We start from the raw sequence: 27,851 nt of genomic DNA, 5'->3' as shown, positions 1-27,851 counted from the left end.
ATTCCTAATTGGATTGCATATATAATGATTAGGACTTTGCTTCTCTACTTGAAATACTTGGATTTTTATAGAAATTCTTCTAATGCCATCCTTCAAAATTTATATTGGAAAGGATGACTGTCTTACAATAGCTATTCATATTTAATTGTAATAAAGTGTAACAACAATAATTCTAATGCCCACTGATGCTAAATTGCAATAACGCTCTCATATTATTGTAGCAGAAAACAAGAGCTTAATTCACAAATAATCAAAAGCATTTAAAAAAATGGACACAGGTTACCTTATAGAATACTAGATGAATACAGTTCATATGATATAACAGCCCAATTGCATTTTAAATTAATATGTATTCGTACATACATATATATATGTATATATATGTGTGTATATATATACACACACATATATATATTCCAACTCCAAAAGATGGCAGCTGTAAAATTGCCTGCCGCTCTGAACTGCAGTTTGCCTTATGCTGAAGAAACCCTGAATTTCAAAATCTATTTGAATGATGACATTCAGCACCCTAGCAGTAAAGCGTATTTTGGCTCTGGACACAGCTACCTATTTCTGTAGTAATTATGATCTAGTCTACTCAACAATATAATAGAATCCAGCGACAATGTTCATTGTTTGCTAGAAGGATCCACACAGGAAATAGATGTGGGGATCATCTTCAGAGAATTTTTGTGCTTTAATTAACTAGACCACTTCACAAAGCAGACCATCAGGTAACAGAGGTGACATAAATACACCTACAATTCTCTGTTTCACTGATGATCCTTTCAAAAACATCACTGACAACAGAACTGTTGACCGTGCTAATATCCAGGGAATAAAATACTTCTCTGTCAGGCTACCACTGAAAAAGAAATATACATCTTACAGCAAGAAGGATATTAAAGACAAAAAGCTAGAGTATTTGGTTCTACATAATTAAAACTATCAAGAAAATTACAAGAGAAAAGATATTAGCACAAGTTGTCTGTGAAGCAGTGCTTGGCAGCACCTGTTAGTTCTCAGCAGAATACCTGAATGAATGATGGGGGATAGTGAAAAGCATTCCGAGCTACCCTGGGGATACTTGGTCATCTGTAATGTTGCGTCCCACCTCAGTGTCAGGTGTGACAGATCCCTTAGATACTCTTCTTGCACTGCAAGGAGCAGCAATGTCCAAAATGTTCACACAATTCTTCTACCAGTGATTTTAATGCCAAAGCAAGTAACTAACACCTTTTAGAGGAAAGGGAGGTTCCGTGTTTTAAGGAGAAAAACAAAGCACAAGGTGAAATGTTCTTACAAACAGTAGAAGATATGGACATACCACTCCACTCCTAATTAAAAATACTTGCATGCTTGAATACTTTTTTGACAACTCAGATCCTGGATTAAAACTTAACACAACAAAATCACTTTACACATTAATAGTTTCTCATTCACAGTTCCCAAACAGTTTTAAAAGAAAGTGAATTAATAGTATTCAGCATCTGAATTTTTGCAGGATGGAATGTCAAATAAAATATTACTTCCACAGATGAGGTTGATTTTTTATTTTTTTTTTTTAAATCGTTAAATCGTCTTCCTTGTCGCTGCTGGGCAGTTCCATTTTTCTCCTTTCCATTCTGCACAGAGACACTGCTTCTCTGTTCAAAGGTCTGCACCCTCATCTGCTTTGCACAGACTCCCTCAGCTGACTTGGCTGGCACAGAGTTCTGCGCATACTTGCTCAGCTAAACAGATGTCACCAGAGTTCCCCCCTGCACAGAAAGAGAGTGTGTGTAGGGGGGGGAATAATGTTCTCAGCGTAAGAGCACAAATGCTACTAGAAGATTTTTATAAGCCTTTCTACCACCCTTTGCATCCAAAGAAACAAACGATTTGCAAAGAGATTTTGAGAAAGTACTAAATGTTCCAGTTAAGGTTCAAGTGTTGAACAGATTTTCTCAGGAATTATTCAACATATGAATATTAAGAGCTTTCAAATCCTAACAAAGGCTGTAATGTGAAAATAGTACTTCAAACAGATGGAAAAAAAATAATGTTATTAAGACATATCTGACAAAGTTTTGGAATATACATCTGGGTGTTCATGTGTCATACCAACTGCCAATAATAACCAGTGCTTTACCAGTTGCACTTAAATTAAAATTCATGTTAGAATCCCTGAAATAATTAACTGTGGTTGTTCAGAAACAAGAGCAAACACTTTTGCTGTAACTTCCACAACATATGCAGAAGTTCCACTTTTCACACTGTAATCCTTCCCCATCCTGGAACAAACAAGTGGGAACACAAAGCTTTTTAGCCTCAGATGCACACAGACAGATATGTACAGCACCAAATCCCACACCAGCCCAAGCTGACAGTTACAGGGACTAGTGATTCCCAAGTTCCAGCCTCTGTAAGCTATAGCAGATGTGGTGCTGGACCCTTCTAAGCATTTCAAAACAGCAAAAAGGTTGTTAATTAAGCCACAGCAATTTTACAGCTGGAATGGAAGAAAAAACACTGGTATTTGGGAGAGAATGTAGTGGAGCATTTCAGTGTGCGTACTTCACAAAGAGGGTCACTATATACGTATTTTCATATCACCGGTAACTCTTTTAGTCCACAGATAACTAAGTGTAACAGAGGCTCTGCAGTGGAACAGGATAGCAAAGCACGTTGCTAACCATGCTGTTAGTATTTCTTTTTTTCCCTTTATGCAAGCATACAATTTTAATAGGGGAAAACAAACAAACCCACACACCCAGAAAAACATTGTATTTGCTCTTACAACGCCTAATCCACTCAATTTCTGTTACGTGACTTAAGCTCCCGAAAATACCTCAATTTAGCTGAAGTACTATGGAGAAACCAATGTACCTCTGGCCATTTGGAAAGAAAGGACACAAAATATTGAGAAAAAATCAGCTGATAGTATTCTGTCTCCGAACACAATACTACTATTCTCTTCTACAACCTTTTTCTACAACTTTTTCTAAATCGTGTACAACTTCTCTAAATTGTTTCCTTGCTAGTACAAAAATGGAAAAAAAAAAAAAAAGTGAAGAAGGTTATACACCTGGTATATTGGAAAATACGATGCATGTAGCGTCCACCATCAATTCTGAATTATATCAGAATGGTATCAAATAATCTTCACGCAAACTTCAGTGAGAGCCAACAGGCAGTGCTGAACATTTCATCTCACAGGTAATGCAGGCTCTATTCAAGAGCCCCCCAGGTTCACCATGGTGCTCACTGTACCATTGCCCAACTTCTCCTCCAAAGAGCACAGGCAACTGAGCCTCTGGTATAACTTCTGAAGTATGGAACTCATCCTTCTCAGCAATCTTCCAAGTTGATCCATGACAGTGACTAATACATCTTTTTCAGAAACACTTTATGGTTTAGTTGCTTCCTAACCCCTCTCTTTTCCTCCATCTTCTCTTGCTTTTCTAAGGGGTAGACCAGAAATTTCAATTTCTTTCGAAGTTACGGTTGAGTAAATAAAAGCAAGCTGTATTTCTACACTTGAGAAGTTCAATCCATCATTTTAAACTGTAGGTGTTTTGACTAAAAATCTCTATTTAATTGTTCTGACCAAAGCACAGTTTATGTACACTTCTTTACAAAAACTGAAAACAACGTATGGAGACAAACATTCATGAAGAAAAGATATGAAGGTATCATAGTCTAGTTTTTATAAATAAAGCATTCAGAAGAACAGTGGCAATGGCATTTTGGATATAATCAAATGCTTTTCTTTTAAAGAAACATCAGAACTGGAAAACTGCATCTACTTCTACAAAAACTGAGGATATATACATAAGGATATATACATATACATACACACACACACACACACACATATATATATGTGAGAGGGGTAAGGATCTTTGGTCAGGAGTTGGCAGGGCTGATAGATAGGGCTTTAAACTAGAGTCGAAGGGGGAAAGGGCTAAAACCAGGCGCGCCGGTGAAGACCTAAGGGATGGTACGCTAGAATCAGAGGGGCTGTGTGCCAGTGAGGTCCTTTGGTCAGATCCACAAGGTGCTGAGTGTAAGGAGATGCACTTGAAATGCTTTTACACAAACGCACGCAGTATGAGGAATAAAATAGATGAGCTAGAAGTCCTGGCCCAGTCCCGCAACTACGACATCATCGGCATAAGCGAAACCTGGTGGGATGAGTCCTGTGACTGGGGTGTTGCGATAGATGGTTACAGGCTCTTCAGGAGGGACAGGCAGGGTAGGCGAGGTGGTGGGGTGGCGATGTATGTGAAGCAGGGGCTGGACTGTGTGGAACTTCAGGTCGGCGATGGCAAAGTTGAGAGCCTCTGGGTAAGGATCAAGGGACGAACGAATAAAGGGGATGTCGTTGTGGGAGTCTATTACAGACCGCCTGGCCAGGACGATAGCGCCGATAAATTATTCTTTACAGAACTAAGAGAGGCCTCGAGATTAACTCCCCTTGTCCTTATGGGGGACTTCAACTTGCCGGACGTTAACTGGGAGTGCCACACGGCTGACACGAGCAAGTCCAGGAGGTTCATGAAGCACCTAGATGATAACTTCTTGGTACAGGTGCTAACGGAGCCAACTAGGAAAGGTGCCCTCCTAGACCTGTTGCTAGAAAACAGAGAGGGTCTGGTGGGAGATGTGGTGATTGGTGGCCGCCTCGGTCATAGCGACCATGAAGTGGTTGAGTTCAAAATTTATGGTGACAGAAGGAAAAGTGCCACCAAAACCTCATCCCTAGATATGGGGAAAGCGGACTTCAGGCTGCTCAGGGAACTAGTCAGTAAGGTCCCCTGGGAAACTGCTCTTGAAGGCCTCGATGTCCACCAGTGCTGGTCACTCTTTAAGCGATGCCTCCTAGAAGCACAAGATAAGGCAATTCCAAAATATCGCAAGTCAGGCAGGCGGGGCAGGAGGCCGGCGTGTCTGACCAGGAATGTTCTAATGGAGATTAGGCGGAAACAGAGAGTGTTTCGCTACTGGAAGGAGGGCCAGGCGTCATGGAAAGAATACAGGGATGCTGTTCGTGTTTGTAGGGAGAAAGTTCGAGTGGCCAAAGCACAGCTAGAGTTGAAGCTGGCTGTGTCTGTGAGAGAAAATAAAAAGGGTTTTTTTAGATATGTAAATGGAAAAAGGAGAACTAAAGAATACATAGGGCCACTCCTTGATAGGGAAGGTCTCCTCACAGACGATGACGTAGGCAAAGCAGAGATGCTTAACGCCTTCTTTGCCTCTGTCTTCAATGCCGATGATGGGCTTCGGGACCCAGGGTGCCCTGAGCTGGAGGACCGGGACAGTGGGGATGACAAACTCCCAACTGACCCTGAACGTGTGCGGGATTTGCTACTCCACCTGGATCCCTACAAGTCCATGGGTCCGGATGGGATTCATCCCCGGGTGCTGAAAGAGTTGGCGGATGTCATCGCGGAACCTCTTTCAATTATTTTTCAACGATCCTGGGAATTTGGAGAGGTCCCGGTAGACTGGAAGCTGGCAAATGTTGTGCCAATTTTCAAGAAGGGTCAGAAAGAAGACCCTAGCAATTACAGGCCTGTCAGTCTCACGTCAGTGCCTGGTAAAATCATGGAGAAGTTGGTTCTCGGACTTATTGAGGCGCACCTGGGGGACAAAGCAGTCATTGGTCCCAGCCAGCATGGGTTTGTGAAGGGTAGGTCCTGCCTAACTAACCTGATTTCCTTTTATGATAAGATCACCCGTATGGTGGACCAAGGGAAACCAGCTGATGTGATTTTTCTGGACTTCAGCAAGGCTTTTGACACGGTTTCCCATAGGATCCTACTGGACAAAATGTCCACCATACAGCTAAATAAAAACATCATACAATGGGTGAGCAATTGGCTAACGGGCAGGGCCCAAAGGGTTATGGTAAATGGGGCTGCGTCAGGCTGGCGGGCGGTCACCAGTGGGGTCCCTCAAGGCTCCATTTTAGGGCCGGTACTTTTCAATATTTTTATAAACGATCTGGATGTAGGAATAGAGGGTATTTTGAGCAAGTTTGCTGATGACACCAAACTTGGAGGAGTTGTGGACTCAAATGAGGGCGTAAAGGCCTCAGAGGGATCTGGACAGGTTGGAGAGCTGGGTGATCACCAACTGCATGAAGTTCAATAAGAGCAAGTGCCGGGTCCTGCACCTGGGACGGGGAAACCCTGGCTGCATGTACAGACTGGGCGATGAGACGCTGGAGAGCAGCCTAGAAGAGAGGGATCTGGGGGTCGTGGTAGACAGCAAGTTGAATATGAGCCAGCAATGTGCCCTGGCAGCCAGGAGGGCCAATCGTGTCCTGGGGTGCATCAAGCACGGCATCGCTAGTAGGTCAAGGGAGGTGATTGTCCCGCTCTACTCTGCGCTGGTGCAGCCTCACCTCGAGTACTGTGTGCAGTTCTGGGCACCACAGTATAAAAAGGACATGAAACTGTTGGAAAGTGTCCAGAGGAGGGCTACGAAGATGGTGAAAGGCCTTGAGGGGAAGACGTACGAGGAACGGCTGAGGTCACTGGGCCTGTTCAGCCTGGAGAAGAGGAGGCTGAGGGGAGACCTCATCACAGTCTACAACTTCCTCGTAAGGGGTTGTCAAGAGGCAGGAGACCTTTTCTCCATTAACACTAGTGACAGGACCCGCGGGAATGGGGTTAAGCTGAGGCAGGGGAAATTTAGGCTGGACGTCAGGAGGGGGTTCTTCACAGAGAGGGTGGTTGCACACTGGAACAGGCTCCCCAGGGAAGTGGTCACTGCACCGAGCCTGTCTGAATTTAAGAAGAGATTGGACTATGAACTTAGGCACATGGTCTGAACTTTTGGGTAGACCTGTGCGGTGTCAAGAGTTGGACTTGATGATCCTTAAGGGTCCCTTCCAACTCAGGATATTCTATGATTCTATGATTCTATATATGTATGAATGTATATGTATGTAAATGGCATTATACATTACCACTTTCCGAAAACCCTTGACAGTCCTCTCCACTTTCAAGTGTTTTTAAACTTGCTAGCTCTAAATGCACTTCTGGCAAGAGCCATCTTGCCCAAAATTAGAACTAACAAATAAGTGAGGAATTTTCCATCTGATTTAATGTAGAAATTTACTGGACAAACACGATATTTAAACTGTACAAGTCATCTTCTGCATCTTCCAAAGAATAAACAAATCATGCTAAAAATAAACTTGTAAAAGCCACACCCTCACAGCCATCATACTAATTTCTCACCTAATAATAGGAACTATCTATCTTCAAAACCTAATTCCATAATCATTCTGAAATTAAGACAAAAAACAATCCAACCAGAATGTAACTGCTCATACAAAGAGAAAGCAGTTTCTTTCTTAAGGGAAGGGATGAAGCTGTAGGAGGTAAATGTTAAACCCTTTTTCATATTGTGAGAAATTGGACTACAATACACTGTGAGTTTGAAGAAAGACAACAGTGAGAACACTGTTCCCTTCAAGTTGGCTCGTTTCACTGTTGTCTGATGTTACTACTTTGGCATGTTTCTGTCAAAAACAGCCAAACAGTTTATCCAGGCAAAATTGACATTTCACTTTGTCTTCCTTGTGGACGTTACAAAGGAGTTTTGTCCATAATAAGGCACATGTGGAAGGTCATCCTGGTCCAGAAAAGAACTGAGGTATGTATCCAGTTTGCCAAATAAACTGAAGGCTTCAGAACTAAGGCATTCTGAAATGCAATACGATTTGCAATTAAATGCTTTGAATAATACAGAAGCAGATAAAAAGTAACCCCTTAAAAAAATTACATTTTAAGTTTTGTAAATTCATATAACGGGACGCTGTAAAACTCCCATGAAAAGTAACAATAAAACCCTCAGTCAGTCTAAAGAGCCTAGCAAACACACCAGTCAGTCAAAAGAGCAATCACTTTAAATTACAGCAGCAGGATGCACATTTTCAACAATGGGGAATACAAGAGCAAGTTTCTATATTATTTACAATGAAATAATCGTAGTCTAGTGTGACCATTGTACTTGCTGCATTACTGACAAATGAATTGGACTAAAATGGTATTATTTGGCCACTTAGGCTTAAGAAACTATTGATGCACATGCTACGGCTGAAAAATGCTGTGCAACTATCAAAACTAACTTTATTCTCTAAAGCTTACGTCTCATTTCAAATTCTGTATTTAGGATATAAATTCATGGACTACAGACTAATTCTTACCGTGCAGTTAAATAGTGCCCAATCTCATTTATAAAGCTGCAAATCCTACAGATGACATTTTATTTAGATAAAACAATTTTACATTGTCTCTCACCTAACACTTTATATTTTTAAGGGAACTGTCCTTTATTTTACAGTTAAATGAAACCAGAAGCCAGAGGTTCTTTTTTGTTTGTTTTAGAAACTTCAGTGGAAGCTCTAAGAAAAACAAGCTTCCAAACCTTCCCCTGGCCAACATTACTCAGGTAGCGCCCAATCTCACAGCCAAACAAGTATCTTTTGGTGGGTTTATGTTAGTCAGGTAGGCCTATCAGATTTTTTCTGTCCTCCCAATTATGGACGCATGGTTTTGAAAATCAAGACTCTCATTCACCCATGTGAAACAGAAAAGTCTAGGTGGGATAGGACTTCTGGACATCATTCAGTCCAACCCTCTGTTGAAAGAAGGGTCTTAGATTAGATTATTGCAGGAACCTGCCAAGGCACATCTTCATTATTTCCAGTAAGGGACCTTCTATCACTTCTCTGAAAAACCTTTTCCAACATTAAATTGTTTTCACAATGGAGAATTTTCTTCTTATACCTGAATGAAACTTTCTCTGAAGCAACTAATGCCTGTAGACCCTCATCCTGCCACCTAAGCAACAGAACACCTCTACATTCCTTATAATACCTTCTGAGCATCAGAACAGTGTGATTAGATCCTATCTGAGCCTTAATTCCAGATGGTTGTGATCTCCCTGAATGGTGGTTCTTCTGGCATACCTATCTTTCTCCTCCCAGTTTGGTGTCAACTACAAGTTTGTTGAGAGTGCATTCAACTGCATCATCTGGGTTGTTTATTATGATATTTAACAGTATTAGACATACTATGAGCTCCTCAGGAGCTGCACCACACCAATCTGGCTGAACCATTAACCATTTGAAGTGTTTAGTAGGTTTTCATCCTATCTTGAGTTTCTTCTGTCTAATCCATACCTTACCAATTTGTTAAAAATAAATAAATAAATAAAAAGAAACATCAGCATTGCTGACAACTGTGTCAAAGTGGAGATAAGTGATCCTGTCCCTCGGCCTTGTACTTGTGCTTTCTACTAACATACAAGCCTTCATATTATTCTTGAAACCTCTTGTCATTCCAAGCTCCAGGCTTGCCTTTACACTCCTGTCTACATCTAGGTACGTCCAATAAGCCTTTCTGGCCTAAGCTCTTTAGGAATTGTTCTGTCCCCTTTCCATCCCTCACATTTTTGCACTTGAGTTCTACCAGCAGCTCTCTGTTTAACCAAGATGGTTTATTTTTATGTGTTCTCCTTTTCCCACATAGGAGAATGGTCCACTTTTGTGCTGCAGGGAGGCTGTCTCTGAAAATCTCTCAGCACTGCTCCAGAGCAGCTTTGTCCTCCCAAGGAAGTCTCCCATTAGGTACTTCCTAAGTGGTCCCTCATCAAGTTAAGCAATATGTACTATTGCAGTCCAAATTAATTCACTAGATGATATTTAATGGAAAACAGATATTAAAAAGGACAAAATATTTTACACAAATTAATCCAATTCAAATTGTGCAGCAAATACTAACTCACATTTAGGTCCCAAGCTCTTTATTATCTGATAAACTACTGTGCAATCAAATCAGAATTAAACAGGAATAATCTCAAAAGGAAAAAAAAAAACAAAAAAACAAACAAACAAGCCAAAAGCTTCAAAGTTATAGAAAAAATAGTATAACATTGATTAAAGTTAAATTTTTGTGTATATTTTCTATATGGACTTCTGTCCTTTTTTTTTTTTTTTTTTTAAAAAGGAGTTATTCAGCTTCAGTCAAATCACTTTAGATGAATAAGAAATGTCAGTATAAAATAATAAAACTAAGCAATTTTGTTGAGTGACAGATCCTGGCCCAGCAGTCATAGATTACTGTTAGACATAATAGGATATTAATCATTTAAAGTATGTTGACATTAATAGCTTATTTTCAAAAAGTTTGAATTCAATTAAAAGACAAACATGATGAAGTAAAAAAAAAAAAAAAAAATCATGATTCTTTTTTTTTTTTCTCCAAAGTTCCTTTTATTAAAATACAGAAAGAAATCTTTGTCTCCTAACATTAAAGCATTTCAGCAGGACACAATATACAAATTCAGAACTTCTGTTAAACAGTGCTCTCTTGTGGTTCTGTGCATCAATGAAAGAGCAAATCAACATATAAAGATATAGGCAGTCACAGTTTGAAACTTCTCGTCTAAATCTAACACAGAATTAATCCCTCAGCCTGGAATTTCATTTAGTTCTGCATTTTATGTTTTTAGCACGCCAATAACCTCATTTATTAAAGACCACCTTCAGATTCTGGATTCAAATCAAAATATGAAATTTTTAAGAAGTTTCAATTTGTAATGACAATTTTAACCTTGATCTTTATTTGGAATTCACAACTGACAATATTGTAAATACCTTGCACAATGCATCAACTGTTTTCCCAACTTCTGTTGGCAGAATCTCTGCAGTGCTGTGTATATGTGCAGTTCTGTGTATATGGGTAACTTAAATATATATCCAGCACCTCAAAGCTTCAATCAAGTACATCTCTGTTTCATTAAAATAAAACTTTGCTTTAACTTGCTGGAAGCACAAGAATCGTTTCCAGGATTTCCTCTTTTTCTAGTAATGTAATAAACTACTCTTTATCATATATAACTGAAACATTAAAAGTGACACATTAAACTAAAACATCAATTACAAGACACAGCAAAGTAAGGCAATGTTCCAACATTTAAATATGTAAAGGCTATTCATCCAAAAGACCAAAAAGATCCTCACAACTTACGTAAGAAGTTGGTTTTCCATTTCCAAAATACAGCAACTACTTCGCATACATGACAAAGACTAGAAGAAATGCATCTTCCAAGTTATTTTCAAACTCAATTTTTTAAAAGCAAGCGCTTCACTTTTATTTACCATTCATATATCAGCTGAGGCCTAAAGTAACAAGGCTATCAAGGTTACTCTCTCAAAACTTCTCGCTTTAAAAGAAGTGAAGTAAATGTAACTAACCTGTTCATTCCTGTCAAGGCTGTTAGATTTCACAGTATCAGATGCTGGTCTGGCTTGGGCTTGTGCAAGTTCCTGGGGGGCACTCTGAGAATTTGGCATAGGTGGTAAAGGAGCTCTCCGCTTCTTTGGCATTTCAGACGGCATAGTGTTTGAGTCATACTGCTTGCTAACAGTGTTGGATCTTGTGATAAATGTTGGCCTTGGCTTGCTCATTAATGGAGTTGCTGGGGCACTGGCAGCCTTGGGATTCATGGGGAAGACAAAAAATAAGTTACTTATACTTTCCAGAAAACAATCAACAGTAATGACAGCTCAATGTAAATAAGTTTATAGAAGTTTTGCTTATATCAAGTTACATCTTACTTGTTCTCTTTTTTTCTTGCTTCGCTGAAAAAAGCTGAAAAAACCTTTGTTTTCTTTCTCTTTTAGAGCTTCTGAGTTTTCAGACATTTGGTAGGCATCTAAAATAGGAAATAATAGTTCTAGATGTTATTTATTGCACAGATTATTTCTCCCGTATTCTTGCTTTTTCCACTGTCTGTCATAAGCCTTCTGGAAGGATATACAAAGCACACCATAAATCGCTTACATTAATAGTTTTTCTAAAAGCTGTAAAATGAACAGGTTTCCTACCATCAGCGTTCACCACTCTTTCTCTGAGCTCAGAATAGCTGAGTTTCAGCTGCTATTAATACCCCCAGCACTTAACCCAACCCATCCCACTTGTCATGTGTTATGGTTCATATGACAAAGGCCATAGGAGAGAAAAGAGCATCAGTCTGAAGAGACTTCTTCAGTTCACAATTCACAACAGCTTAAATACATAGCAAAGTGTGAAGTGGGGCAGGTCAGGTACAAGCATGCACATGGTATGACTATGGAGAAACATCACTGAAAGACCTAATAGGTGCTGCACGCACAACTTGCACACAGTCATGGTAAAGATAACTATATCTTGCAGAAGTTATTCTCCCTACATGGTCTTAACTCATGCAGACAATTTGTAAATATAGATGTTGTGTCTCTGATTTTCACTAGATTTAATTTTCTTAAAGAAATCTCATTGAATGCAAATGCAATAACCAACAGAAAGCAGCAGCAAGACCACTGTGGGACTAGGATCAATATAAGCATGACTATAAATTTAATTAATCAAAGTAAAACTATACAGAAATACTTTATATACAGCTTAGTATATCAATTTGTGTATTAACTTTTCTTAATATGCATTTATAATAGTACAGAGATAATTGCTCCTGTTACAGTTAAGCAGATGTTATAATAGAAGAGGATGGTAGTATCATGTAAGTGCTACAGTTTCACTGCAGATTTCAGTAAAGCCTACCTTGCAAAGATGGTAAGTTTAAATTGACTGGTGATGTGGCTACAGAAAGACAAAAAAGAAAGACAAAGTCTCAGTCTGAATCAAGGATGTAGTTAGAAGTTATAAACACAGAAAGCCAAGCTGAAACTTCAACGTTAGGAAAAACAACTGAAGAAAAAGAATATGTACCTTTACCACCCAATGCTAAAATACCATATAAGAGTGAGCCTGAAGACATGCAATCACAGACTGGAATCTCAGATAGAGGTTCCATTGACACTTCTAAAGAGGAAGAGACTAGAATATAAAATAGTTTGCTCTGTAAATTTTGGATTGTCCATAACTTGGAAAATGGAAAAAAAATGTATAATGAAAATATAATCTGAGTAAAATACAATTTAAATTTATAGTCTGTTACATGGCACATCTCACTATTTACTTTCATGAAGAAAGCTGAAAATTCAGAGCTTAGAAGTTGTCTACAAAATGGAAACTGTGAACTAGTTTGCATTGAATGAACTGTAGCACATCTAGAGTTCCTAGTTGGGCATAGCCTTGCAGAAAGTGTGTATTCCCTTGTATTCTCTCCTATAGATTTTTGGCTGTTACTTGATTCAAATGACAAATGGTTCACTCTGTGCAAAAGGCAGCTCTGCCAGTCTGTGGAGGACAGCAGTAGCCAGATAATAAATAACAATTCACTATGGTTGCATGCAGTCCAAATAACATGTTTAGGCAAGAAGAAAAATAAGCGATAAAAAGTATTTCATTTTTGTTTTCTCCATGGGAAAAGAGCATATTTTCCAAACCTGACATTCTTTGTTCAAGATAATTGCCCTTTGTGAAGCAGTTGAGAGAACTTTTGAAACCAAAGGATAAGGTTATCATATCTAAGGGGGCACAGTTAGAGAAGAAAAGAAAACAAAGGACAAAAATAGAACAGTGGTCCAGAATAGGAATGAGTCTGTTATTAGTACATTCAATACTGGGGCAAAAATTTCCTGTGAAAAATGCCTGAAATTAAACAAAACACATTGTATAGAATTTTTAATCACAGTGTATTAAGCTTTTCATTATAGAGATAGGCTTACAGCTAAAGTTAAAACCATGATAGGATGTCTGCACAAATATAGGCAAGTTAGCTAACAGTACCCCTGCTTGACCATAGTTACAAAGATAATTATTACTCCTTCTCAATCTACGTATGAAATTAACAAATACAAATATTACACAGGAAAGCATTATCACAATAGTCTAATATTTCAGAATTTTAAAGCAAAACCATGTATCTATGGTGTTTCTATACTTCTCAGCTCATCATGATCTTATGCGGCTTCTATGAGCTACGGGAAGTACAGAATTATTGGTCTTTTTGAGAAGGGGCAGGAGTAGGGAAGTGATTGTTTTTAAATGTTGCTTTGTACTGAGCCACCTTTGCTGTTACCCAACACTTTGTTAAAAAATAAAACCTTCATATAACATTTCTTAATAGAGTTACAGCTACACTTTAAGTTTGAATTTTGTGGAAGATCAGTGAAATACATACCAAATTGCTTGAAATTAATTTCTTTACATTAAAAACAAAAACACCACTACCAAAAAACTACTCACACCAAAGCAAAAAGTATACTTTACTGAAATACTGAGTAGCTATCTTTTTTGAGATCAATTTACAAAAGTTATCTTACCTCGACTGATATCCATGGCATATAATTCTCTTAGTCCAAGGTCATTAAGAGATTTTGTCACATCAAGAGCTTCTTGAGACTGGTAATTCTTCAGCAACACAGTTTGCGAAGGATCAAACTCACATTTACTACAGATAATTGGTATGAGTTCTTGAAGGGGTGAATGCGGACTAACTCTTACTACTGTCTTCTGTGTCTTCTTGTAGTTTATCACTACCCTTACTGTTTGCTAAAGAGAAGAGAATTTCAAATAAATATCCTGCACAAATTCTGAAACTGGCATTTTCGTAACAGTCTTACAGTAATCACAGGAATTCCCATTAGTGTCAGCTTTAATGTTACACATTTAGCAAGATTACAAGAGAAACTAAGAATTCATTTGCAATTCACTTCTACCTAAGGAAAGGACCCATGAAATAGCCTGCTCCACCCTTAGCATCTGTCAGTTGTCTGTCCAGCAGGGTACACACTTGGACTAGGATGCCCTACTAGGTTACATTAGGTAGCTAGAGAAGACAACAAATGAGCCATAAATGTCTATGTGTGGGCGTAGGACAAAGGTAAAAGGGCAGCTGAAGGGCTCCCCTGGCCTTGTTTAAGTGCTTTAGATAAATTAAAAAACAACAAAACACAGCATTCTTTTATACTGCAGGTTTACAAAAAAAGAAGGAAAGATTTAGGCAACTCCCAGAAATGGCTTTAGTATTTCTAAAAGCCCTTACCTTCTTAAGGGTATGTATTAAAAAGAAAAAGAGCAGAGTAACAAAAAAGTACAGTATGCATATGCACAAACCACACACAGCAAGACACATATTATGAGTTGAGAAGAGGCTATCTGGAACACAGAGCCAAGCTTTTCACAGGGGGTGCATGCTAAGAGGATGAGATACAACAGGGAAAGCTGAAATGAGGCTGAGCTGCCAACTCAACTTGTTATTTTAGTTCTTACCTCAGGTATAACAGGAACAGGTTTCTTCTTATCCATTTGTTTTGGCTTTACAATCACCTTTTCCACTTCAAGCATCCCCACTGGTGTATTAGGTTTGAATTTTATCTGGCTATTTTCTGCCGATACCAACTCTATGGTATAACTTGAGGGATTTAAATGATACTGTGCACAGAGAAAGATCAGCAAGTCCATCATCGGCTTCCTGTAAAACAGCCATAGTAGCAACTAAATAAGCTGTAAAACAAAGCATGATACTAAACATTTAACATTAAAAAACAACCACCACCACTAAAGAAAATGAACCAGCTTGCACAGAAGTATACCAAACGCGAGAATAGAGCAGGACGTTTTCGCTTGGGTGATGTGTTTCCTGAGGCCACTAGGGAGGTGCAGACTAGCCAACTCATTGGATATTTAATGGAAACTATATCAGTGGTGACAAATGCCCTGCTATTCATTAAGAACAGTCTCTTTCCAAAGATTTTGGTATCTACTTTGAGGTTACAAGAAACTTTATTCTCAGAAATTCTGAGTAAGTATAAGCAATTTCGAGGAAGCAGATGAAATGAATTTTGAGGAAGTCACCTTTTACAGATTTAGGGATCACCAAACAAGAGCCAGGTGTTTAGCACAGATGAAGGGGAAGAAACTAAATCACAGTGCAGTAGCTGAATGCCATTTCTTGAGAAGCTCTATGTAATGCAACAGATGTCCTTTTCACAATGAAGCAAGTCAAACTGAATTTTTCCTTTATGATCACTAACTGTATGTCCTTTTGTCTCACAATGCAATGAAAAATATGCAAAACAGCATATTAAGACAGTAAATAAATTCCAGAAGCAACTGGGAATATTCAGCCTAAACCTGCATTTAAACAGAAGTATCATAGAAGTGTTACACAGACTGGAGGTAAGGAGAATACAGTAACTTTGTATATTACAGCAATTAAACAGGTTACAAGATTATCACATCAGTGGAACTGGTCATTCCTATTTATTTATTCTAAGAACAGGACAATAATCTGTAAGGACCATTTCATTTTGACATCCTCCGCATCTTGTGGTTACAGCTACAAATATGGAAATCTATCATCTACTGTGCTTCACAAGGATATTACAAAAATAATTTAAAAGTCTGTGAAGCAGTCAAAAAAATGAAAAGAATACTGAAGTGTTTAAGTGAAAATTAATACAGGGTTTGGCTAGTATGGCTTTATCAGAAATCTTAAATTCTAGATGTAATCACGTAACAGATGGAAGTATTCTGGTAGCATAACAAAATGTGGAGATAGCATCTACAAAGCATCAAGCTAAGCAGAATCCTAGATGATATAGAGATTGTGAATACATTTATACATTAAGTAGGAAGTTAAAACAGACTTTTCACATGATACAGATCTGTAAAAAGAATTAAGAATGACTGAAGCTTGGAAATTATTGTGGGCCCTTTAATTAACCCTAGAACATAATCCATTTACACTTGTACTTAAAGAACAGGCCATGCATCCCATAAGCAAACTGTCTCCTAATTTGTGGCAGCTGGGCTGGACTCCCTGGTGCACATGCTGACCTTCCAGTTACTTTTTTTTTTTTTTTCCTTCCCCTGGGGAAAGTTTCTGCTTGGTTAAACGGCAGAAGAGAACACTTGCCTCAGGAGACTAAAGCAGGAGGAAAAATAAAACCGAAAACCATGCAGAAATGATGCTCTAGAAGGTGTCAAAAAACAGGTACCAAATAGTCTGAAGAATTATAGAAGAATGTAATGAACTCCCATGCCCTCATCTAGGAGATATACATCACCCTGAGGAATACCATGAGAAATACACTAAGCACTGGAAAAAACAAAACAAAAGAACATGTGTTCTTTCATCTACACACTGCTAAAGGACGGAATTTATTTCAGATCTCTCATATATCACAGCCTGCTCCGATTAGAACGAAGAACTACTCTGTTTCCCTTCCTCCTAAGCCATAATAAAGCAACTGCATCCATCTCACCCTAATAAGAAAGGAAAGGGAGCTGTAAATGCGAATTATCCTGTTTCTGCATTTCACTGGAGGCAGGACAGCATGGGAAGAGGGAGCCAGAGAAGACAGCAGCCAGTACTTCTTGAATAGGCTATTAGCCAGAGAGGTTGCTACTAGAAGTTATCCATTACCACTTTTCAGGTGCTTTTTGTTGGTTTTGATTTTTTTTAAATAACCCAAATAGCCTTAAAAGATGCCCTTCCTCTGGCCTTTGGTTGTAGGAGAAAGGTACAAATGCTGAGGATGATCAGGACAAGAATTCACAAGCAAAGATCACAGAAAGCTGTCCTGTGGAAATGCAGCCCAGTGACAAGCGCAAGCCCTCACCTTAACCAGTCACAAAAAGCAACAGACAGGTAAATGAGAAATGCAGCTGTTCATAAACAGCAAATGCAAATTAGTACACAAAAACAGCTATTCTCTGCAAATTTGCTTTCTATTGGTACTTCCAAAAATGTCCTGTTCAACTGGAAGATGCTAGATCACGTTCTCCAGAACATGTAAAATGTCTTTATTAAGAAAATTATAAAAAATACTGGATCAAGCGTTTAAAGGAAAAAATGCAACAAGTTTCTACATGCTGCTCCAAAAACGAGGGACAAAATTTAGCTACATTAAGAAAGTTGTCATTCTTACATGATCAAATGTTAGAGATGAGGCCTTACCATCATGAGACTGATGGTAAACACAACTGAACAGACAAAATCCTGTTAGCAGCCACAGGAGAAAGATAATAAGAAAAAATTACTCACAGGCAGTTTGGTTTTCTATAAATCTCTGATTACTTAAATCTATAGATCCTTGGCCTTCCTTGCAAAAGCGTTTATTAAAGCTGTTCTCTAAAAAAGACACTTGTTTTAATTAAGAACAAATAAACAAAAAAAGCTACCAGGAAAACCCCTGAATTTGTTACCAACAAATATAAGTACAATAGATTTTGAAAAGTAGGGCAACACTACAAAGCTGGCTATTCACTGGCTACACAGAGTAAACCAACAGTTTGCTAAGAATACCCTAATGACTGAAAATACTCGAGAACGGATCAAATGGAAACTCAAAGGGTTCTAAGGAAATTCAGCAAAGCTAAGGTCTGTCTGAAACGTGTCTGAAACTGTAAAGCCATGCTACCCTGCAAAAATTAGTTGATGTACCGTTTCCAAATAAAATACATGTCATTATTATACTGGCTGTTGAAAACTAAATTAATCTACTGACACGTATAATTGAAACTATTTACTGCATTCAGAGAAATCTTTCTCGAACTGCATTTCTTTCTTGTGGGAAAACAAACTTAAAACAATCAAGCTGCTAGATAAAAAAGTTTGTCAAGTTATTTTTGATTCTCTTTGGCTGCAGAAAAATCGTAAGTCCTGTGTTGTATTTAAAACCAAGGAGAAGATTCAAAAATCTCATATAGAAAATATAATTACACACAAGATAATTTGTCTGAGTGAGGATATATGCAACATTGCTTTGTTGCACTTTGTTCTGAGCAAAGCAAGATACAGAGTACATGGTACTCACAAGCATGGACAAAAGGACTGAAAAAAAAAGGAGGAACCTGTCGGAATACATAATTCTGACAGCCAGAAATACTCCTTGCTGTAAACATGCTAGCAAGAACACTATGAAGCATCATAGTAGTAACCAATTATTTCAGAACATTTGTTTTAAGAAATATGACCTCAGATTTAATTTATCCTGAAAAATGAGATGTAGTCTGGAAGAAAAATACTAATAATAATAATAATAATGCAACCTCCACCACAAGCCAGTATTCGATATCTAGAAAGTGACCTCATCAACTCTAGCAAATGACAAAGCATGCAAATGGACTTGAGCTACAAAACCCATTATCTCTCATTAAGATGTGAGGCGGATGTAGCTACGTTTACTTTACCCAGTGCAAAAAAAAAAAGTCTGTACAAACTGGCATCCTAACTGTTCTGATCCATTGCTGTGTTTGAATAGTATTTCCTTAGTAAACCCACTGTGATAATTAATACACTATTTTAAGTCCTAGGATTTATGATTTCAGTCAATTTCTAAGTCTTTCTGAACTAAAGGACACTTGGGAGTTACACTCACAATCTATATTGCCAATTACCAGACTGAAGTATGCATTTCAAATTAAAACTAGCTTCAGCAAAACATATTTGATTAAAAAAATGCAAAGCTGTAGCTAAAAGCTTTCTTAAAAGAATTATAGATTTTTTCTGAAATGATAATACCTTTTTTTAAGACTTACGGTAGTCTATAGGTAGTAGTACTGAGCAAATGCTTGACTTTGTAACTAAATAGGAAGCAGAACTCATCTTTAAGGTCTAACACAGACACTTTCACAGTATCTGAAAACTCCATGTATCACACAAACCAGTATTCTTCCTAGAGATCTGCAGTGACTAGAAAGAATTCACAACTTGTGTATTTTACTGAGTGGTTTAAAAGTGGATGAAGGTCAAAGTAAACTTGAGTAGGAAAGAAAAATTAAACCAAAGTATCATACTGTGTATCATACCTCCCGTTAACTGTAGTATATTTGATCACATCTCCTGGCAGGACCACTGACAGTTCAATGTCTTTATCGATTACATTCTCTTTCTGTTCCATGATGAGGTTGACTGATTCTGTGTCATCAAATGGAGAAACAGCAATGGGTTTGGGTTCAGATGGAGGAGGAGGTGCTTTAGCTTTTCTTCTGAAACAGATATACAAAAATTAAGAGTCAAGTTAATTGAATGACTTTTTCCTCTCCTTTGTAGTACACAAAGGCAAGACTTTTCTTGAGCATTCTCCAAACAGATTTACTGGATTAGTCTAAATAAAAACACTGTACTACACAGTATGCAGCCAAATTGCACTGGCTATATGTCTAATCTATAGGACAGACAGAGGAATAATCACACTTTTCTTCCCCAATTTTCTCTTTTGATTATTAAAATCCTTTAAACAAATCCTACTAGCTCTAGGTCTATTTATTTCTATACAGTAATAAAATACCAATCCTACCGTGTTGTAATACTTCTTGACATTTCAGTCACAATATGCTTTCACATTTTCCTCTCACCAAAAGAGGAAGATAGATTTTCTATCTTTATTTTCTTACTATTCTTTCTTGTCTTATTTCACACACACACACAAACCTTTGCAAACCTGAAAAAAAATAAAAGACCACCAAAAACACACCTAATGGTCCAAAAGCAACACGTTCTGCACCTCTTAATCTGTTTATGTTACAGCAAATTCTGAATACAGGACTTATTTCTACAACATGCCTTTCTATTCAAATCAATTTTTACACTTCATGTATATAATTACAAGGAAAAGATACTACAATCAAGACTTGCATCATTAGATGAGAAAACATCCAATACTGTGGACATGCATTACCTCATGAAAACTTTTTCATTTCTTATAAACATTTTTTATTTTAAAGACTAGAATGAAGTCACACACTAAAAGCTAAAATACACATGTATATTGTATATATGTACTGTATATGGATATTTAAAAACATAATATAGCAAGTTTCCAAAAATATGCTTGCAATTTAGATCCTTGGAGTTGTACCAAAGTTTGTTTACTTTAAAAACAACCAAATACATTAACTTCTGGAGTTATCCTACAGAATTAACCCAAAAGATTGAGAATACGACAGTTAGAAACATACATCTTCCTTGACAAAATGAAGCTTAAAGTCACTTACAACAAAGAACAAACAAGGTCCAGAACAGCATTGCAACAGACGACTGTGTAATGAAACTTCACATGACTGAGCTGTTTCTGAAAGAACTTGGAGTTTTGAACTTCAGAACTCCGAGCTGAATAATTAACTATTCACAGCCTCTCCAGGCTCCTCAGGAGTACTCCCAAACGTCCAAACACACAGAATGAAGATTCATCATCAACTTCTACGCCTCCTCTCTGCTTATGTTCCAAATTAGTTTTGGTGTACACCTCCCTCTGCACACAATTCGAGACACAGGGTGTGAGCTGCACACTTAACGTTGGTCTCTACAGCAACATGCCTGCATTGTTTCTGGGTTATGTGAGTGTTGCAAAAAGTATGAATCAAACTGCTTTTTACTCCTCCCCCACTTAGGTTTTTTTGTTTTGTTGTATGAGTTTAGCTTCCATATAATTACCAAAAAGAACATCAATACCAATACAACTATAAAAAGCTATATAAATATAAAAACCACTAACACATTAGTAGTAAGAAATAAAGTAAAAATCCATACCCAAAGCAAAGCAGTACTGCTTCTCACCCTACATATTCATCCTTACATCTTTAGGTGACTTCAGATATTTACTACAACTGAACTCAGAATTTAATCCCTGAAGACTACACAATACAGTAAGATTTATCTGCAAATGCTAGTGGACTCTGTTTTCCATTAAGCAGACAAATGCTATTTCATTGCTGAAACTCCACTATCACTACAGAGAGTGCTTAATCCAAAATGAGCACATCAGTAAATGCGTGGTCTGCATCAGTAAAACGTAGCCTTATTTACAGTGTCCAGTTCACACTGCAGAGAGCTAGAGCTGGAAAAATAGTAGACAGAATTTGGGTGCGATAGCTGGGCAGATGACATTACACATAGCAGTGTGTGCACACACGTGGGTTTAGGCAGCCTGGCGAGGCTGACTCTCCCCTTACACCAACGAAAGGTGGCATATGTACCCTACCCATCCCTAAGAGACCTTAAGTTTCTTTATGGTGAGTTATGCTTGCATTTCTTGCCCCGCTCAGAGGAGGAAAAACCTCCAAAAAGTCAGTGTAATGTCTGTGGACAATCTCTTATTAAGTGAGAGGTATTCCCATTCTCAAGTTTTCTGTTTCTTTATTTTTCACCCATTCTCTCATCTCTCTCTCTCATTCTCACCCCAAGCAAGTCACATTTGGCCTCACAGATAATTTTTTTTTTCTTCTCTGGCGTCCGGTGTCTCTGCCTTCTCAGAAGAAAGGCTGCCTGACTGGTGGTGGATGAAGTCCTGCACCCCCATGGTCCCAGAGCTGGTACGGAGCAGTTAGAGGAATTAACATGAATGTTATTATATATGTAGGTGTAAATCAAAAGCAGCAAGCGACAGGCTGGAGGAAGTCCACTTGCAACAGCACTTACAACCTGCAATCCCTCCCCTCCTCTTTTGCACTCTGCAGCCTGCAAGAAGCTACCGCAGCTGCTTCCTCTCAGAGGCATCCTCCACACACAGTTTTATTCAAATGCCAAGAATCATAAAACCAGCATTATCCAAGTAACTCCAACTCTATGGCATCATTTCAAATTCTTTTCCATCATAAAGATCCATCAACAAACAGCAGCCCAGTTCTCTCTTGCCTCTTCACCTCTACCAGGTACTGGGAAAGCAATTAGGCTTTCTTTTAATGATTTTGTTAATAAAAAGAGAGTGAGTTGTTAAGCTAGTTTTTCCTCCTGAGAAGAAGAGAACTCTTAAAATTAAGAAAGACAAAATGCAACCATAATGAAGAGAATAAATTCTAATCAAATAAAACTAACAGTTCAGAGGTCAGAAAAAAGGTGCTCAGTAAATGGCCTCATTCAGTGTCTTTCATTTTCATATGGCTTCCAGATGTGCTAGGAGCTAAGCAGACTTATTCTAATCTAATTTTCAAAGTAAACATCAGAAGGAGTTAGAACAACCAAAACATACTCTTTATTTTCTTGGCTACTACAGAAGTAAAGGAAAGCTGCAGGAAGAATCAGCATACAGCTTATTTAGCTACAACATCCAGAAAGGAAGTTAAAATAGAAATTGACTCCAAATAAGGACACAGGTCAATTAAACTCCTCTGGAAACTGTGTGGCAGCATCCCATACAGGGCAGGTACTCGCTGCTTCCCCTGTTTCCCCAGGTCTCAGCCCCACCAGCTGACAGACTTCTCTCTGCACCGGCCACTGCAAACCTGCTGACCCCCCTGACGGGCCATGCTCCCCCCCGTTTCTCACCAGCTAAACTCACCAGCTACCTGCTAATCTCCAACAGCTTGAATGTCAGATCTGTCTAATCAACTGCTCAAAACAAAGTAGAAAAAAAATAATAAACCTTTGTCTGCTGATTCTTCCTAGCCCTGGAAAAAGGCAGCCAGAGGGATGTTCAAGCTCTTTCAGCAAAAATGCAGACATAAGATTTCATCATTTTGTTAAGAAAAAGCATTGTGTCCTTTTAAATCAAAAGCAAGGCCATAAAATCAACATTTTATGTGCTTCACAACCCACTTCTACATACCAAAGTTTCGTTGCTGTATCTCAACATATTTCCTGCTTGCAAAAAAACAATAGCGTCAATGATCTGAATGTGTGGAAGCCCATTTTAAAATAAAGATCTGGGTACAGTAAATAAATAAAGCACGTCTATTTGATGTTATATTTAAAAATAATAATGAAAGCCAGTTTTTTTTTTTTTTTAAAAAAAAAAAAAAAAAAAAAAAGGCCTGTCAGAAAACTACAAGCAGTGTATTTTTAACTATGAGCAACTAGAAAAGGGCACATTATAATAATGAGAAATACTTGAACTTACAGTGACCTGGATATTCCAGTTATTGCCAGCACGTCCTCTCAATAATGAACACTTTCCCCAAAAACTGGAGAAAGAGAGGAAATTATCTGCTACATAACCAAAGGCTACAGTACAAACAACCACCTCTTCAAGTCCTGTTTTCAAAGAGTATTAATGTTTACAGTACTTAACTTCCATCCTTCAACACAATTACATGAGACAGTACACAAAGACAGCTTGATAGTCCTTTCAGTGACATTATTTTGGCTCTAACCTCATCAGGACCATCTCTCAAGTTTTCCATGGCAATCACATAAGATGGGAAAGGCCAGAAGGGGACTCACCTGCAACTGCTCAGCTCTCAGGTACTGAAAAATTTCATTCAATGTAGCAGAATAAAAACTTTCTACTGCACAACAGATAGATTTAAGTTTGTTAAGCAAACTTTAAGTTTGTTCTGGCATCACTAAGAATGCGTGTTTCTATGAAGGGCAGAGATATTTTTTTTTGATACCAAACTTCACAAAATGATATGCCAAAACCACAAGTAGCACTTTTTAAATTTTTCACTCAAAGTCAGTAAAGCAACTAGCTCTGTTGAGATCACCTTATGAGAGGAAAAAGGCCACTTCAATAAAGCTTCTTCTAGATCTTTTCTTGCTTTTGATTTTGCACTCAAAGCAGTTGTTATAACACTTTCTTGATTATTACAATAATGTTGCGCCATTGCAATGCAGCAGTAGCAGACAGCTGCAACACCTTGCACATCATCTGCTCTGTGAAGGAACAGGCAAACAAGAGTTCAGGTCTATGTTAATATGTTCCGTTCAGAATGATATATCAGCAACACAGACAACATATTTAAGCCACTAATTTCTTCTGCAAGCTTCCCAACTCAGTACTATTCATCTTTAATACTCACAGAATAAATTTGTCTTGTACAAAAAGCAGAGAAAAACACCATCTTTCCTGCTGTTTATTCACTTCTGTCTTTGGGGTTATAGTTTCAAAGCATCACTACTGCATATCCTCAACATCAAGCACTACTTGCTAGGAAAACGCTCGATGACAACTGCAGCATCATTGTCTGATTCTTGCTGTAGTCCATGAAATGATGTAAGTTATCAAGGTAAGTCACTAAAAAGAAAGGTTTTACCTTTTATAAAAATCACAGCTATATATTTCAGGGCATATGCATACACACTCCCCTTAAAAAAAAAAAAAAAAAAAAAAAAGTATTTCGTAAGACATAGGTATTCAGTAATCCACATTTTAAATAAGTTTGCAAGATGGAGCTCCCAATTTGGGATTTGATAGTTACACAAAGACATGAAAAATGGAGTAATTTACAGTAGTGTCACTTTCATCTGCATTTTATGGATGATATTTCTCTTTCCTTTACTTAGAAGTAGCTCAATTTTCATTTATATTGTTCTTAATCTGAATACTAACGATAGCATTGACATACCCATGTGGCATATTTTTCCCTTAGCCTGGGAACTCTGGAATACATGGCTTCTTGCATTATAGTAGTTACAAAGCTGCTGTCAAGCCTGCATAACTCTGCTTAACCTTGGGATAGACCAAAATGAAAATGCTCAAGCAGGAGTGCTCTTCCCACACATACTACCACCAGCTCTGCTGTGCTGGTGAGCTCAGGATTTACATTTTGTGCATATGAAGCACAAAGCTTTATTCTGTCTACAATCTGCTATTTGGCATCTGTTCACTCACAATAAAAAAAGAAGTTCTTCCAGACATCCTACTGTATGTGAGTCCTGATGTCCTGGGTGTTATTAACAAAGGACAGAACTCCTGTGTTTTTAAGTTATCTGTTCATCATTATGAGGAAACATCGCATGATATCCATTACAGTCAGTCAAATGATACTTACACACACACAACAGCATATGTACATGGCTTACTGGAAGCAAACATCTTAGTATTTTGCAGTACTTCATGGTAAGTCCAACCTGCCAACATATCTTTAAAATTATATTTATTTCATACCACAACACAGTCATCTATTTTTCTAATTTTCAGAGAGACTTATCTTTCTCATCTTGGATTCACTCATTCTCATCCTGTCTTCAACTCTGAAGTTGACAGAAAAGAAAGGACTGAAAGTCCTTTGCTTCAGACTGCCCAATGAATTGGAGCTCTTCCCAAAGTGGGAAAAAAAAAAAATCTCAAAAGCAGAAAAACCTAATTGATTTATAAGCTTCTAGAGTTTCCCCCCCCCCCAAACACTACTGCACTCTGCAAACAGAAGTGAAATCATCACCTGTAACTATCTACATTGCTTCTTAATCACCTTTAATTGCTGGTTGCTGCATCCCAGCTCTCTATATACACATTTCTAACCAGTTACTTTACAAATATATAGTTTTTTTTCCAATCACTTAAAGTTCCAGTTCAAGAAAATTTAAAGTTACACTACTCATGTGACAGAACACCCTCTGCACTGCTTTGTTCTTGTGATTCAGATGTCTACACAAAATTTGTGTTAGAAGTAGTGCTGCTGAAGAGGTTACTTTTGATGTACTCTAGTATTCTTCTTATCTACCCTTAAAATATTTTAAGGATATTTATCCTTAAAATTAAGCAGCTCAAGTACTTGCTATACCAGCCTCATGACATCTATACAATGTGCCTATCAGCCTTGATACTAGGCTTTCATCTCTAGATCAATATCACTGTTTGATACACAGTCTCTATCATTATTTCTACTATAAAAGCACCAGCTGGATATTAAGATCAAGGTATGGATCAATGAGAGGCAAGCACTATCCATTCTTGGAAGGTTATCCCTTCAAGCCAGGCTTATGATACCTGTAGGACAAAATGAAGGAAAAAATATTTGCTGCATCTGCTCTGCAGATAGATGTGAGCTTTCAGGTTTCACACTCATCCACTTAGCTATCCGGGGAAGCTTCAGCGTTTATATTGTACAGATATATCTAGCAGCAAGTTCAATAGTTACAAAAGAATAAATGTACAGAAGTACATTTCAACTCCAATTTCCAGGTGGAGGAACAACCAAGAAAATCTTTGAAATCTTTTGTGATAATGAGATATTTCACTGTGCACTTCCTATACAAATTCTCAAGCCTGAAAGGAGATCAACACTGCAAATTATTTCTGTTTTTTAAAAAATGTTACATAAGAGATGGTACTAGAAATGAAGAATTGAGAAAAGGGTTCTCGTAAAAACAAAAAGACCTTGTACAACTGATATACCGACTGATACGCCAGTAGTGATGCTACAGGTGATATGATTAATAAACTGAATTTTGAAGATCATCTCTATGACTTCACTCAGTGACGATCCAACAAGCAACAAATTCTCTGCAGATATTCTCTTATTTGTGCCCACATTTAGATGATTGCTACAGTGAAAGAAAAAAAAAAAAAAAAAAAACAAACATAGAATACCTGTTTTTCCATCCCCTTCCATAAGGGAATTGGACCACAAATACGAGGCATCCCAGGAATCAAGGTATGTTTTCAAAGCTCTTGCTAGAAAAAAAGTTTTTCCTAATCAATGGGACGTGTTGAATCCCTCCCTAACTAGCCTCAGAGTTCTAAAGAAAAGAATTTTTAAAAAGAGTCTTATCCTAGAGAGAAATAAATCACAGGACTAGGACTGTAACCATGACAGTAAGGTGAAAGCTAAATGGAATCTTCGGACGTCTGGTACACAGTGAAAGCAGCAAATGAATCCTTCAGTTCCCTGCAGACCATTTGGAACAGACACTTGCCCGTCTGATTGTCTGTCCCCATGGCAGTGGCAGTCTTGAAAACAGAAGAGACTGTATTCAAGCCATAATTCACGCAATGTTTTCTCCTTTTAGGAGGAAAAAGGGGGGATTCAGAGGCAACAAACACAAGTCTGTATGGCACAGGCATGTTTTTAATTGTGGCCCTCCCTATATTAAAAGGGGCACCAACTTCAGGATAGATTTCTGTAGCATGAGTTTCAAATTTATAATTAATTTTCTAAAAAAGCAAAAATTTGTTCATTGCCCTTAAAAGCCAAACCATAACTACCATTACAATGACCTTTTCAAGGTCACTTAAA

At 37.9% G+C, this 27,851-nt stretch overlaps 1 protein-coding gene across 2 annotated transcripts in view; it reads right to left on the bottom strand.

Annotated features, from left to right (window-relative positions):
- COBLL1 (cordon-bleu WH2 repeat protein like 1) overlaps positions 1 to 19,936 on the bottom strand; it is a 37,357-nt gene extending 17,421 nt beyond the window's left edge. Inside the window, exons 1-6 of one of the 2 annotated variants that reach the window (XM_032189958.1) lie at positions 19,764 to 19,936; positions 15,219 to 15,420; positions 14,270 to 14,498; positions 12,603 to 12,641; positions 11,621 to 11,718; positions 11,258 to 11,497 (exon numbers count right to left, since the gene is read on the bottom strand). In XM_032189958.1, coding sequence (XP_032045849.1) covers positions 11,258 to 11,497; positions 11,621 to 11,718; positions 12,603 to 12,641; positions 14,270 to 14,498; positions 15,219 to 15,420; positions 19,764 to 19,855 — 900 coding nt within the window. In that variant the 5' untranslated portion in view covers positions 19,856 to 19,936. The remainder of the gene's footprint in view (positions 1 to 11,257; positions 11,498 to 11,620; positions 11,719 to 12,602; positions 12,642 to 14,269; positions 14,499 to 15,218; positions 15,421 to 19,763) is intronic. The other variant, XM_032189959.1, reaches the window with a different exon arrangement.
- Positions 19,937 to 27,851: the final 7,915 nt, after the last annotated feature.

Source organism: Aythya fuligula, chromosome 6 (assembly GCF_009819795.1).
Source record: "Aythya fuligula isolate bAytFul2 chromosome 6, bAytFul2.pri, whole genome shotgun sequence".
Taxonomy (NCBI): domain Eukaryota; kingdom Metazoa; phylum Chordata; class Aves; order Anseriformes; family Anatidae; genus Aythya; species Aythya fuligula.
The sequence above is the reverse complement of the archived record's forward strand: the minus strand, read 5'-3'. Positions and strand labels throughout refer to the sequence as shown.